The sequence below is a fragment of the Musa acuminata genome, chromosome BXJ2-9, assembly GCF_036884655.1.
Source record: "Musa acuminata AAA Group cultivar baxijiao chromosome BXJ2-9, Cavendish_Baxijiao_AAA, whole genome shotgun sequence".
NCBI classification, from domain to species: Eukaryota; Viridiplantae; Streptophyta; class Magnoliopsida; order Zingiberales; family Musaceae; genus Musa; species Musa acuminata.
The window spans coordinates 3,978,628-3,993,784 of NC_088346.1; the positions used below are offsets into that span (position 1 = coordinate 3,978,628).

At 37.0% G+C, this 15,157-nt stretch overlaps 2 protein-coding genes and 1 pseudogene across 2 annotated transcripts; 2 read left to right on the forward strand and 1 right to left on the reverse strand.

The window, feature by feature from the left end:
• The first annotated feature begins 548 nt into the window (after positions 1-548).
• On the forward strand, positions 549-1,285 carry LOC135623952 (L-lactate dehydrogenase-like; annotated as a pseudogene).
• Positions 1,286-2,109: 824 nt separating this feature from the next.
• Positions 2,110-3,468, forward strand: LOC135622626 (E3 ubiquitin-protein ligase ATL42-like). Its single transcript, XM_065124636.1, has one exon. The coding sequence runs from the start codon at positions 2,139-2,141 to the stop codon at positions 3,396-3,398; it is 1,260 nt and encodes a 419-aa protein (XP_064980708.1). The 5' UTR covers positions 2,110-2,138; the 3' UTR covers positions 3,399-3,468.
• A 1,355-nt stretch (positions 3,469-4,823) lies between these two features.
• Positions 4,824-6,083, reverse strand: LOC135622627 (probable aquaporin TIP4-3). Its single transcript, XM_065124637.1, has 3 exons — positions 5,876-6,083; positions 5,549-5,796; positions 4,824-5,473 (listed from the first exon to the last, which is right to left on the reverse strand). Exons 1-3 carry the CDS (start codon positions 6,000-6,002, stop codon positions 5,081-5,083), a joined length of 768 nt encoding a protein of 255 aa, XP_064980709.1. The 5' UTR covers positions 6,003-6,083; the 3' UTR covers positions 4,824-5,080.
• Between the last annotated feature and the right edge of the window lie 9,074 nt (positions 6,084-15,157).

Below are 15,157 nucleotides of genomic sequence, written 5' to 3' on the forward strand. Positions count from 1 at the left end.
CTTTTTACCGACAAAATTAACGATATGAGAAGAATTAAGATTAAATATTTTATTTTCGTAAGTGCAGAGATCTTAATGTTACTTTTTAAAATATAGAGACCACGATACTAATCATAGTTAACTATATTGGGTAATATATAGTTACTTCATAATTAGCTGCCTTTAATATCTTGATTCCTATACTTTAAAAAGTTACATTGGATCCATTTACCCAAACAACGTCAGTTTTTATCGACATAAACATGAAAATAAAGGGTTAAAAAGTAATTTAAAGTTCGATGGTGGAGACGTCGATGGCGGACAGTGATGTCGCTGGCATCAGTGGTGATGAACAACAACATCGTTGGCATCGATAGCGGACCCCTCCCCCTCCCCCCTTGTCCCTGGCGTCAAGCGATCGCCACCCTCCGCCTCCTCGACCATTTCCTCATGGCTACCCCCTCTACTTCCCCCTTTGTCTTTCCTTTCTTCTCCACCCTCACCCCCGACATCGAGCATGTCCGCCTTCTTTCCTGATATCAATCAATTCATAGCTTCGACCTAAGAAGATGAAGAAAGTGTTATCTCTCTTGGAGCTCGGTTTCGCTAATGACATACATAGGACCTTATTCTGCCCCATCGATCATGCGATGACACCACCATCTCCTACTCAGCGTCACACCAAGATATCTATGATCAGTGTCGAGAATATGGGCATGGCCATTGCATGGACGATCCTGATGGAAGAGCTGGCATTGGTGGATGCCAAACCCGATAAGCTACAAGGGGGAGATGCTAAGTAGCTCACCGTGGCCTTTCTCCTGTACACTCGGATCCAGGCATCTCCAAATTATGCGATGACGTGGACTTGGATATCTGCATCATCACGACCAGTGCTCGACATATCTTGGGGGAGACGCGATTGAACCCGCTGCAGTGCAATTTGGCTTTATTTAAGGCGATTGTGTCATCATTGGCGAGGTACTCACCGGAGAACGCTGCTGTTGATGGTGTCAAATCCAATAGATGTGTTGATGTATATCGCTTGAGAGCTATCGAGGTTTCTGCCCAATAGGGTGATCGAGTCAGGGACCAACCTCGACTCCTTGCATTTTCGGTTCTTGCTCATCGATCACTTGGAAGTCAACGCTCAAGATGTCCAGGTAGGCGAAGAACTCATCTAAGCAGTGGTTGGTGGAGAACTCGAGCATGACACGTAAGGAATGCCAAGGTCGGACGCGCTTGACGTAGGGACGAGGGTGGAGAAGGAGAAGGGGAGGCAAAGAGGGGAGGTGGAGGGGGTAAGGATGAGGAAGTGGTCAAGGAGACAAAGGGCGGCAACTACTCAATGCAAAGGACAAGGGGGGAGGGGGAAGGGTTCGTCACTACTGACACAGTGGCACTGCCATCAACACCATCCACCATCGAACTTAAAAAAAAAAATTTATCATTTATTTTTATATTTTTTATTTATAAAAAAGATAAATAAATCTACTCGTTTCACTTTCGTAACTACATAAATGTGAATATAACTTAAGAATCTTTTTATCATAATGTGCGTAGCATGTGCATCAATCGAATCCTACCATTAACTGTACGAATGCGTAGCTTCCATTTGCAATCCAAATTGGTTGTGATCCGTAGTCTATCATAAGCATCTAAGGGCTACATCAAGTTTGGATCAGGACTATTGCAATTATATTTTATTTTTTGCCTTATCAACACCAAAAAACGATTTTTCCCCCTTTTTTATATTTAACGGTGCGTATAAAAATACATAAAATAAAGAAGAACACAACAAATTTCATGAAGGCACATCACTCATTATTTTTCTTTTCTCTAGGCAAAATAATTTTTTTCTTTTACAATCTCAAACCTTTCTTTGTAGGATAAAGTCTTTAAGCAATCCTATAAATCTGCAATCAAATTTACAATTGTTTATTTCCTTTAAAATCTACCATTAAACATATCATTATCTCCTCTTGTTTGGATTTTTTTCTTCTTTAGGTTCGTAGAATAGTAGTAAATAATAATGTTTGATAGAAAAGCTTATAAAATATTTCTGAACCTTAATTTTATGTTGAAATAGAACGCCACTTGCCCATAAAATGCTCCCACGGCAGCATCAGGTTAGAGTTGAATCTTCCCTTTAGCTCGCCATGCCTTCCGAGACCTGCGCTGCTTCCTTCACCTACTTCTTCTTCTTCTCGTTCGCCATCTCGGCCGCCCAGCAAACCGATGCCGTCTACTGGTCGCCGCCCAACGTGGCTGTGTCCTTCCGCCCGAGCGTCGCCCTCGTGATCGGGATCTTCGCCCTTATGTTCTTCCTCACCTTCCTCCTCATATACGGCAAGGTCTGCCACTTCGCCGCCGCCGCCCACGCCACCGACCTCCTCGTCGCCGACGCCGCAGGCCATGGAAGGTTTATCCTGCCCCAGGACCGCTTCTCCGGCATCGATAGGACCGTCATCGAGTCCCTACCCTTCTTCCGCTTCTCGTCGCTGCGCGGCGTCCGCGACGGCCTCGAGTGCGCCGTCTGCTTGTCCAAGTTCGATGACGCCGAGGTCCTCCGGCTGCTTGCCAAGTGTAAGCACGCGTTCCACGTCCGCTGCGTTGACCGCTGGCTCGAGGCGCACTCCAGCTGCCCCCTATGCCGGTGCAAGGTCAACGCCGACGACGACGGCCTCTTCAAGTACTCCACCAGCTCTCGCTTCCTGTTCGCCTCCGACCGGCTCGAGGCCAGCGGCCGCGACCTCGAGTTGTTCGTGGAGCGAGAGCCCAACGACGCCCGCAATCTCCGCGGCTCATCAGGATTCAGCATCAGTAGTAGCTTCCGGAATACCGACAAGTGGCGGGAGTTGCCAACGCTCGAAGAAGGCGCCAGTGGCGGCCGAATCCTGCACAAGTTCAAGCACAAGATCATCGTCTCCGATGTCGTGTTCAAGAGCCGGTGGAGCGACGTGAACTCGTCCGACTTGATATCCTTGGACCTGGAAATGCTATCCGGTAAAGACGTGGTCTGGAATGTGGAGTCAACGAGATCAAGCGCATCAGAGGGAAAAGCTTCACCTGATGACAAACTACTGAGGATTAATGAAGAGATGGAGAAGAAGAGACTGCTCGAGATCAAAGCCAGCCAGATCAACAAGAACAACTCGATGTCTGTTCCAAGCATTTCATCGAGCGGCACCAACACGAGAGCTCTTATTTCCTCAGGCAACAGATCGATGTCGGATATCACAAACGTATCAAGGTTTATGCAGCTCAAAGATCCCGGCAACAGCGCAACCCATGGAGATGAAGACGAGAAGGCGAGGAAACTCTGGCTGCCGATCGCGAGGAGGACCGTGCAATGGTTCGCGGGAAGGGAGAGGAGGTCACAGATGCAGTGCAGCAGAAGAGAGTCCACAGGTGTTTAATTCGGGACTCGTCATATTCCTTGCCATGTCGCTGAATCTTAGCATCAAAGACAAGCGGTGTTCGGCTGCATTCTCTCTGCTTTTAATTGGAGGAAGCCACAAACAAAAGCTCTGCTCGTGTCAGTATACGACTCTTCGATCTGTTCATCTCAGAACATAAACAAACCTTGAAGTAATGAAATCAAAATATAAATATATAGCTTAGAACGATCAAATCCTTTTAGAAGAACTGCATGGTATAGAGTTCCGGATTAGGGATCAAATTAGGCTTGGAGAGGCTTGAGAAAGATCAAAGTCAGGTACAGGACGATGATATCATGGTTTAGACATATCAAGCACCTGCCGAAGTCAAGCATGCCATGATTTAGACATGTGAAGCACCAAAGGCATGCATCTGCAGCTGGGATTTCATTGCCTCCTCTGTTCGGTGATGTTGACGGATGGGGTGATGGTTGTGTTGGCGTGATGGTTTGGCATACGAAGTGTTGTCTGTGAAGGTAGCTCCTTCTATACGGAGGGTGAGAATCGATGGGGCCAACCCGTGCGTGAAGACATAAGCGGCCGATGGTGTGACTAACTGGTGGAGGATGATTATCTCCAGTAGTGTTTTCATTTCAGATCAAATCTATAGTAGACTCTTATTGTGATTACTTGGGGAGGTTTTAGATATCGTGGACAGTGACGTGATTCTTGTATCCCAGTTGTTCTCTTGTGATTGTTGCTAGGGTTTAGGGTAAGAGATTGAGATTTGTATATTCATTATTCTCATAGTGGATTATCTCTAGTTTGCCCCGTGATTTTTACCCTTCACATTAGAGGGGTTTTCCACGTATATCTTAGTATTCTATTTGATTGAGTTTTCCACGTATATCTTGATATTCTATTTTATTATGATTTCATTTAATTTCGTTGCATATCTGCTAGTATTTGTTCATATACAAAGATCATGACCCGTTGATGGAGCTCGATAATCTATAAAGTCGACTCGAGATTTCACATTTCGATCAGGATCCAAGGCAAAATAGCTCCTCGTTGTCATATGAAGGATCCATTCATTGTTGTTAAGGCGTTCATCGGTACGTGGGAAGGACAGGGAGATGCTATATTATTTTACGTGTCATGTCGCAACGACGGGTCGTCTTCCCACTTGATAGAATCTACGGCATGATATAAGACTAATGGAACTCTAAGCTTGATGGAAGGAGGTGGGATCACACGGAATGACGAGCTCGGATTGGTGGAATTCATTGGAGTGTTGGTAGCAAAAATCCACACGGGGGTCGTTGTTTGGGACGATGAGCTCTCCTTGCCTGTAGGAGACGACCAATGGAGTTTAATTCCGACCTCATTGACTTTGCGAAGGATGGGTTTGTTTACCACAGAAGGTTAATGAATGGTGCCAACTATCACTGGATATCGATGCACTTAGCAATCTTTATGGTCGACTCCTTTGTGTGCTATCCAGTTTCAGGAGTTTACATGACTGACGTCTCACAAGAGAAACCTTACAGATTTCAAGTCGGAGGTTCTATTTTTCTGTTGACCTACTCAAGTTCTAGTAATTTCATGTATATACACATGTATACGTAGAACATGTGGGACCCTATCATCTAATCTACAAATGACGTGACACTACACGTCATTTGTGATGCTTTCTTCATCCCCAGGGAGGTAAAAAGAATCTAACAGAGTGGCTTGGTGATGCTTTCTTCATCACCAGGGAGGTCGTCACGAGGCCGCATGAGATAGAGGTGGTCGTAGACGAACCCCGCGAGGCCACTCCCCACGAAGGGCCCCGCCCAGTACACCCAGTGATTGGTCCAGTCCCAGGTGGCCAGGGCGGGCCCGAAGGACCTCGCCGGGTTCATGGAAGCCCCCGAGAAGGGCCCGCCGGCGAGCGTGTTGGCCCCCACGATGAGACCAATGAGCAGCGGCGCCAGCACCGACACGATGCCCTTCTTGGGGTCTACGATGATGGCGTAGATGGAGAAAACCATGGAGAAGGTGAGGACGACCTCCATGATCGCACCTTGAAGGGGCCCTATGCCCACACCGAGCGCGTGAACTGGGACGGCCTGCTCCACCGCCAGGAGCAGGAGTTAGTTCCGAGGTACGAGCAGGTAGTAGACGAAGGCGGCAATCAGACTCACCTGCCCTCCAGCGATGTACTGGAGGAGGAGGCACGCCATGGAAGAGCCCAGCAGCTGGACGATCACGCAGAGGACGCAGCGGAAGACGGTGACGTAGCCGCCGGCGGCAAACCCGATCGTGACGGCGGGGTTCAAGTGCCCCGCCGAGACGTCGAGGCCGACGGCTACCATCACCGCCACCAGCATCGCCTGAGCCACCGCCACCGCCGTCAGTCCCATGATCGAGTCCTGCCCTCCTGCCATCTTCCCTGCAACAACAACCACCGATGCCACCCCTCAAATACCAAACCCAGCAACAGGTTGAGAAAAGGAAACGAGTCATGTTACCGGCGGTCATGGACGCAGCGACGCCGACGAAGACGAAAAGGAAGGTGAGGAGCAGCTCGGTGAGGACGGACCGAGCGAACTCCGGGTCGGTCATCTCCTTTCTGCTTCCCAGCTTTATCCTCGCCATCTCTGGGGTATGGTACCAATGTTTGGTCCTCTGTTGGTGGATATATAAAGAGCAAGGAAGAGCTAATTACGTGGCCTGGCTTTTTACTGTGTGAATAGCTCTGTCAGATAAGGTTGAGCAACTTTGGCCAGATATTTATTTGTTGAGATGAGCAATAAGGCAGTCGACGTCATCTAGATATTTCTAAGCACCGTAAATTTGGATCAGATATGATTTCCATCAATGTGACCCGAATCCAATACAAAGAGAAAGATTTCCATCGGATTGAGTGCACCCGAATCACAAATAAAAATCTAATCTAACGATTACCTACATATTAAAAAAAATTGAAGTTTGAAATTTTTTCGTATAATATTATAATTAGAAAATTCAGATAATATCACTAGTCACGTAAAATAATTATTTTATCTCTATTATGGTCGGAATAAGCGTCGCTGTACCCCAGCTGGACCTTTGGAGGGCTAGTCCGGGTAGGGGGACGGCCGACGGGGCCAGCCGTAAGTCTTGGAGGCTGCCAACAGCAATGCTTTCGGTGGTACGTCTCTTTTTTTTGGTCCAATGTGCTTTTCCTCATGCGAAAAGAATGGAACGTAATGCCTTATGTGGTCCGCAGTGTCAATCTCATATATATATATATATATATATATATATATATATATATATATATATATATATATATATATATATATATATATATATATATATATATACATATATATATAATATATATTAAAATAACTCAAATAATTATTTTATAATTATTATTGTCGGAATTATCTTTATCATTGTTGGTGTGTTCATGTTGAACTTATGAACATCGCAGATAGAGTGGATCAATGAATCTAGCCTATGGACGAAGACGTAAGCAATAAGAAAAGTGAAAAGGGAAATCAATAGAGGACAACCCTTCTATGAAGGCGTAGACAATTAGGGAAGAGAATGAGAGCAACTAGTGGAAGTAGCTCCCTTGTATACAGAAGGTGAGAATCGATGGGTCCAACCTGTGCGTAAAGACATAAGCGACCAGGAGAACGTGGTGGGTGGTGTGACCAACTAACGGAGGATGTTATCTATAAGTGTAAGTGTAAGAATTTTTCAAAAAGCAAATAAAAGCACTATATAAATTTTTTTCAAAGTTGGAATGCTCAATTTTTTTTCTCGAAATTCGAATATATATATATATATATATAATTAATCTCCATAAGTTGCTATAAATAAATTATAATTGAAACTAAAATTTATATTAATATATTTCAATAAAGAAACATGAGGTTAAAAACATTAAAAGGTATGTGAGTGGTTGAGCTATATTTTCCTCATTGATTTTTGTGACATATATAGAGGATCTTAGTATTGCGTGATACATGTGTGCTATATTGATGTGTGACACGGATGGAGGAGCAACTTACCTAAAATAATCTCCACTAATTCGTTTTTAAATATCACACTTATTTATCAAGAATTTACTTTGGCAAGCTTTTTTCTCTCTATATCTCAATTTTATTTCTCCTATTCATTATTTTCTCCTCGAGAAAAGAAAAAAAAAACAAAAAAAATAATCCCCAAGAAACCTCGTAAAAGAATAAAGAATATAAAAATATTGAATCCAAGTATATCGATTTGATCGAAAACCATACATATAAGTACGAAAGATTAAGTTCACTAATAATAATAATGATAATATCATAAAAATTAATTATTTAGTATCGATTATATGAATCATTTATAAAAAATGAAATCGGTTAAGATGGTTACAATACATAAAATTTCCAACTAAAATTAAAAATTTTAATTTAACCAAAACTATTAAATCGATTATTCATAAATTTTAATTGAATGTCCCAACGTGGATCAAATTGGAAGGTTGGATAAAGTTGTGGAAACATGAAGAATCCTTCCACAGCATCATTGTTTGTACTGCCTCGATCGGACCATCCTTTAATGCCCGATGCCGACATATCATACTATTCCTCGAAGCCACATAGCTACCCGACTGAATGTTCCACGCAATAAGTCACTCTTCGATGCCACTCAACTCTCACATCGAGTTATGTTTTAGATGGTACATTCGGTAAGTTCTTTTTTGAGTTTTCCATTAGTGTATATGGAGATATACATATGTTTTTAGAAAAAAAGGAATAGCTTTTTTTTCGATATTAGCTATGTAGTACGATTTGACTTTTCAATTTAACGTGTTTATGAAAGAAAAAGAAATAATATCATGGATTTTGATTTTCGAATCATTAGGTAGTCACACGAGAAAGAAAGAAAAATGAATAATATTGAAGCATGAAAATGTTTAACGAGATATCGACATTCAAATTAAAATTAACATATAAGGAAATATATATTATAATATTACTATTAAATCAATATCAAAATAATATTTTTTTAATCATCTTGATTTAAATAATCTATGCGAATGATTAGGTCATCACTTCATACCATAAAAAAAATCTACCCACACAATAAAGAGAATTTAAAATATCTTTCTTAGGTCTTTCTTTTGTCCAACCGATAAGGTCACTCTACCGATTCTCTCAAGGAAAGGTTGGATGGAATAAAATCCAAAGGGAACGCCGTCAACCATCCTTGTCAACATTAAAGTAAGATTGGGATGCTCGATCCATTGGTGGCCCAATCTACTTTGTAGAGGTTGGTCGGATCTTTCATCGACTTCTCCGTGATAAGTGTTCGTGTCTCGTTGTAACCCATGCAATCATCATAAATGTTGGAAGAGAAAAAAAGCGTTCGTATTACAATGAAATTGTTTCGCGTAGCAAAAGGTCAACATAATACAACAACAGAGATTAGTCAACAAAAAAAAAAAAAGGTGTAGAACGATAGGTTCTAATGAGCATCAATTTAATTTGCTCAATTGTTGGAAGGATTTAAAAGGTAATTGTGCTTTATTTTTAGATATGTATTCTTAGATCAGATAGGCTGATTAACAAGAGATCTACAAACTTTGCCCTCTAAAAGATCTGCAATATTTTTATTGGATTACCACAAATTAGTCTCGAAATGTATATTAATCTTAACAATTTTTCCTCACTTGAAAGGTGATTTAACTTGAAGTGTGAACGCAACTCTAAAATTTCTAATTAAATACTAAAAAAGAGGGATAAATGTAGAATTCAAATTTGTTAGTGCAAATTATGATTGTTTAAGCTGGAAGAGGGGTTCGAATCCAACTAGGGTTCTTTCTAAGTCATATCATCACTTACAAAGTGTCTAACTCGTGAAATGAAGTTTTCGACGATTAAGATAGTCTTGAGTTCAGACTGATCGAATATGCAATCCGTAGAATCAATGAATCGACACAGTTATCAAATAAATTCATAGTCGATTAATTATAGTGAAGAGAATTGTTCAGTGTATCAAGAACATACTAAGGGGTCGTTTTTAATAAGTGACTTTGAATATCATTATATTTGAGATTATCATGGGGAACATGCTATATATTCATGCTTAATCAAACTAATGGCAACGTGTCCAATACGTTCCTTGACCGGCTCAATCTAGACTAGAGATACGTTGACACGATCATGTGTGATCATCGATGGGCTCAGGCGATCGAAGCATCTGTCATGTATCGTCACATGGTGCTGACATGCTACCCAAACAATTTGTCGTCAACCAGCTGCGTGCGATTGATGTGGCCTCGGGTGATCGACGCGTCCACTATATGTTACCATAAGATGATAAGGTATTTGTCATGTCATCATAATATACGTTTTGTTTATATTTTCATAATGTACTTATCATTGATACCATCATCCATAGAACGAACGATCCCTTATGGATGGGTGAAGCTATCTTTCTCTGTCGTCGGTCTTAATTTCTTCGTTTCAATCCGTGGTGTGTGTGTGAGAGAGAGAGAGAGAGAGAGAGAAGTCATGGACGAGGAGGATAAGGGTTGGAGAGGCAACTTCATGGTCTTATCACCTTGGATGCTTTGGGGAAGCAACCAAGAAACAAGTAGTCATAATTTATGTGGCTGTATTGGGTTGGCCAATGGAAGCTTGTTGGGCTATGATCTCAGGAGTGCTCGTCTCACTTTGGCAACCTTCCATTTATCCTTCTCCTCACTTTGGTCCAAGCTAGAGAGGGACATCATCGCTGTTGAAAAGGAGGTTAAAATGACCATTGCATCTTTTTGTTTCCTTGTCCAAATCAAAAGACAACGTTGTCGTAAAGAGGTGAAAAAAGTCGTCGCACTTTTTTTTTTCCGTGTCAATTTAAAACACATCGTTGTTGCATTGACCCAAAATATCATTTGTCGAAGCACAATGATTCCTCGCTACATAGTAAATTATAATATTCTTTTTTTAATATGATTATTAGGTAATCTAAAGGATTCTTATTATTTTTTCATATTAATAATAAATAAATTTATTAGTTGTTTAAATGATAAATCTCTATTATTTGTTGATGATATTATTTTGATTGATGAAAACTTAGGTTGAATTAATTATACGCTTGAACTATAAAGATAAAGTCTTAGAAACTAAATGTCTTAGATTTAGTAGGACTAAGACTAAATATATAAAATATAATTTAGTTATTCTAATAATATATTAAAAAAATATAGTTAAATTAGATGGATAAAAAGTCTCATTTTGAATCAATTATTCAACAATATAGAGAGATTGATGAAGCTATTATTCATAGAGTAAAAAAATAAAATGGTTAAAATGATATCAAAAGTCTTATATAATTATTGGATATTTTGATATTAATTAAAAATATTTTATAAGTTAGTTGTGAGACCAACAATACTTTATAGATCCGAGTGTTGAACAACTAAGAAAAAATATATACAAAGAGCTTTTGCTATAGAGATGAGAAATATTGAGATAGATATATGAAGTTAATAAAAAAATATATTAATTCGTGAACAACTAAGTATCACTTCCATGAAGAATAATATGAAAGAAAATCGTTAAAATGATGTGGACATATGTTGATGAGACCTTCGAATATGATAGTCAAAAGAGATTAAATAATTTATTGATATCAATTACACGATGAGAGATAGAAGAAGATAAAAAAAAAATTTAATAAAAAAATATAAAATTTTTAAATATTCTGAACTTAACTAAACATATAACTTTTTGCATATCTCAATGGTAATAAAAGATCTATGTAGTCGATTCTAAATAATTGACACTTACGACTTTATTGTTGTTGCATTTGGTATCAATTTGATAAAAATAAATATTTTATAAGATAATCATTCGATCAATCATATTTTATAAATATAAATATTAGATGTATCAAGTTGTTATAAAATAATTTAAAATTAAATATTTTTATTCGTAAATAATGGTTGATGATAAGTGGAAATATAAATTAATAATAATAAAAAAAATTAAAGAACAAAACATAACATATTTATAAACTTTAATAACAAAAAATGAAAAAGCAAAAGAAAGAAGTTAGGAAGGAGGAGGATAAGGGATGGGGGTTGGAGAGGCACTCCACGGTGTAATCACCTCGGATGCTTGGAGAAGCTTGTTATGATCTCAGGTGTGACCTCAAATCGCATATCTCCGGCCATCATTCGATCCTTTTCCTCACTCGGTTTGATTGAGCGTGACAAATCGCTGTTGGAATGAGGAGGAAGGATAAGAGATCATTGCATCTTTTTGTTTCCTTGTCCAAATAAAAGATAGCGTTGTGTGGATGGAGGTGAAAACACCATTGCACCACCTTTTTGTTTCCGTGACCATTTCAAACACATCGTTGTTGCATTGTTATAGGTGGCATTGGAATATTACTTCATAGCCCCAAATTCCACATTATAGTATATTATAATCTTGGTTTTATATATCATCGGGTGCCAAAGTTCGTTCTATACAAGAAATTTAGCATAAAAAAAAAGAAAAAGAATGAGGCGGAATGATTATGAAAAGTACTTATAACTTAAAATTTTAATTTAACGTGTCACGATGTTAAAAAATATCATAACTATTCGTCACAATTGAAATAGAGTTTTACCTTCTTTTCCATGTCTATATAAACTCATATATGCTGAAGACTAAAGGACTATAAAATTTTAGTATAATATTATTTATTAAATTTATATTTTTTATAAATATTATTTATTATTTTCTAGAGAGCTATCTATATATCATAGTGGGAAGATTATCTATATTAAAAACAGTTTTTTGGAAACATCTTGTCCAATTTTATTTACTACACAAACCAATTCCATAAAAGTAATTTTTTTATAAAATGATTATTTGGCCAATCATATTTTATAAAGCTGAATATTTAGAAGATTAAAAAGAAATATTGAGATGCATGTGAAAAGATGTCAAGAAATAATATATATATATATAAATAAATATTTTCATTTGTGAATAATTAATTGAGAGAAGAGATAAAAAATATTATTCTAGAAATCATTACTAATACTTTTACAAATTATTCATGTAGTCAAACCAATTAATTGAGACATTAGAACTTTATATAGATTTTAGTTTGATTACACCAAAGTCTCAATATATATGAAAAATATTTGCCTACAATCAAACAAAACAGCCCAATCAGTAAAACAAGACAAAATAAAATCACTAAATATGTCGTATAAATCGAAATCCAAATACAAAATATCGATTTATATGACATATGGTCATCGCCGTTGAAAAGGAGGTTAAAATGATCATTGCATCCTTTTTATTTCCTTGTCCAAATCAAAACACAACGTTGTCGGAATGAAGTGAAAAGGTCGTTGCACCTTTTTTGTTTCCGTGTCTATTTAAAACACATCGTTGTTGCATTGACCCAAAATACCATTTGCCGTACCTCAAAGATTCCTTGCTACATAATAAATTATAATATCTTTTTCTATATGATTATTGGGTAACCTAAAAGATTCATATTAAGTTGTTATTTTTTCACACGAATAAATTTATTAGTCACTTAAATGATAAATCTCTATAGTATATATTATTTACCGATCATATTATCTCGGAAGCTCAAGTTGAAGTAAGTATAAGTTAAGTAATAATAAGACTGAACATATATAATATAATTTTATATAATCTAAAAATAAATTAGAGAATATAATTAAATTAGATAGATAAAAAATCTCTTTAAGTTAAAGTTATAGACATTTTGGATCAATCATTCAACAAGATGAAGAGATCGATGAAGCTATTATTCATAGAGTGAAAAATATGATGGTTAAAATGACAAGGGATATCAGAAGTCTTATATAATTGTTAGATACCTTTGAGATTAAAAAAAAAAATATATAAGTTAGTTGTGAGACCAACAATATTTTATAGATCTAAGTGTTGAATAACTAAGAAAAAAACATACACAAAAAACTTGTAATACAAATATGAGAATGTTGAGATAGATATATGAAATTAATAGAAAAGATAGAAAGAATATTTATTTGTGAACAATTAAGTATCGTTTTGATAAAGAATAATATGAGAAAAAAATTGTTTAAGATAGTATAAACATATGCTGAGGAGACCTTCCGATGTAATGGTTAGAAAAAAAAAATGTAATAGTTAAAAGAGATAAAATAATTGATGTCAGTTATACTACGAGAGGTAAAGGAACATCTAAAATGATTTTAATAGAAACTATAAATAAGAATTTAAATATTATAAAATTCACTAAACATATGAATTTTTACATAACTCAATAAGGGCATGTAATCAATTCTAAATAATTAAAACTTACGGTTTTGTTATTTTTATATTTAGGGTTAATTTGATTTTTTAAAAATAATTTTTTTATAAAATAATCATTCGATCAATCATATTTTATGAATCTAAATCTTAGATGCATGAAGTTATTAGAAAATAATATAAAATTAAATATTTTTATTAACGAGAGGAAATAGAAACCATTAATAATAATTTAAAATTTTAAAGAACATAACATATTTATAAACTTTAATAACAAAGAAGGAAACATCGAAAGCATCCCCTCGGGTGGAGCTATCATTCTTTGTCTTATATACTCTTAATTTTTTTTGTCTCGATTTATTATGCAAGAGAAAAGTCATGAACGAGGAGGATAAGGGATGAGGGTTGGAGGGGCACTCTACCATCTATTCATCTTGCATGTGAAAGTCATGAAAGATAAAATAATTAATTTTAGTTATACGAAAAAAAAATATATCAGAAGATGTAAAAAGACTTAACAAAAACTATAAATAAAAATTTAAATACTTTGAACCCAACTAAACATATGATTCTTTGTATATCTCAATGACGATAAAAGATCTATATAATCGATTCTAAATAATCGAAACATATGATTTTGTTGTTATCGTATTTATATTAATTTGATAAAAATAATTTTTTATAAGATAATATTCGATCAATCATATTTTATGAATCTAAATATTAGATGTATGAAGTTGATAGAAAATAATATAAAATTAAATATTTTCATTCATGAATAATAATAATTTGATGATGAGAGGAAATAGAAATAATTAATAATAATTTAAAATTTTTAAAGAACATAATATATTTATAAGCTTTAATAATAAAAAAAGAAATTATCAAAAAAAGAAATGATGAAGGAGAAGGATAAGGGATGGGGATCGGGGAGGCACTCCACGGTTTAATCACCTCGGATGCTCGGAGAAGCTACCGATAAGCACTTGTAATTTGTGTGGCTATTGGATTTGGCCATGGAAGCTTGTTATGATCTCAGGTGCAACCTCAAATCAAATCGCACATCTCTCGCCATCGTTCGATCCTTTTCCTCACTCGGTTTGATCGAGCGTGACAAATCAATCGCTATTGGAATGAGGAGGAAGGATAAGAGATCATTGCATCTTTTTGTTTCCTTGTCCAAATTAAAGATAACGTTGTGTGTGTGGATCGAGGTGAAAACATCATTGGACCTTTTTGTTTCCGTGACCATTTCAAACACTTCGTTGTTGCATTGTTATAGGTGGCCATTGGAATATTTCTTTATAGCCTCAAATTCCGCATTATAGTATATTATAGTTATGAAAATGTCATAACTATTCGACACAATTGACATAAAGCACTAATCAAGACGATGCACTAATCTTAAAGCATAATCAAGATGATGCGCTCTTCTTAAAGCACTGATGAGTTGTAATTGCATGATGCTACGTTGAGGTCATCAGCCATGGAGACGAAGAA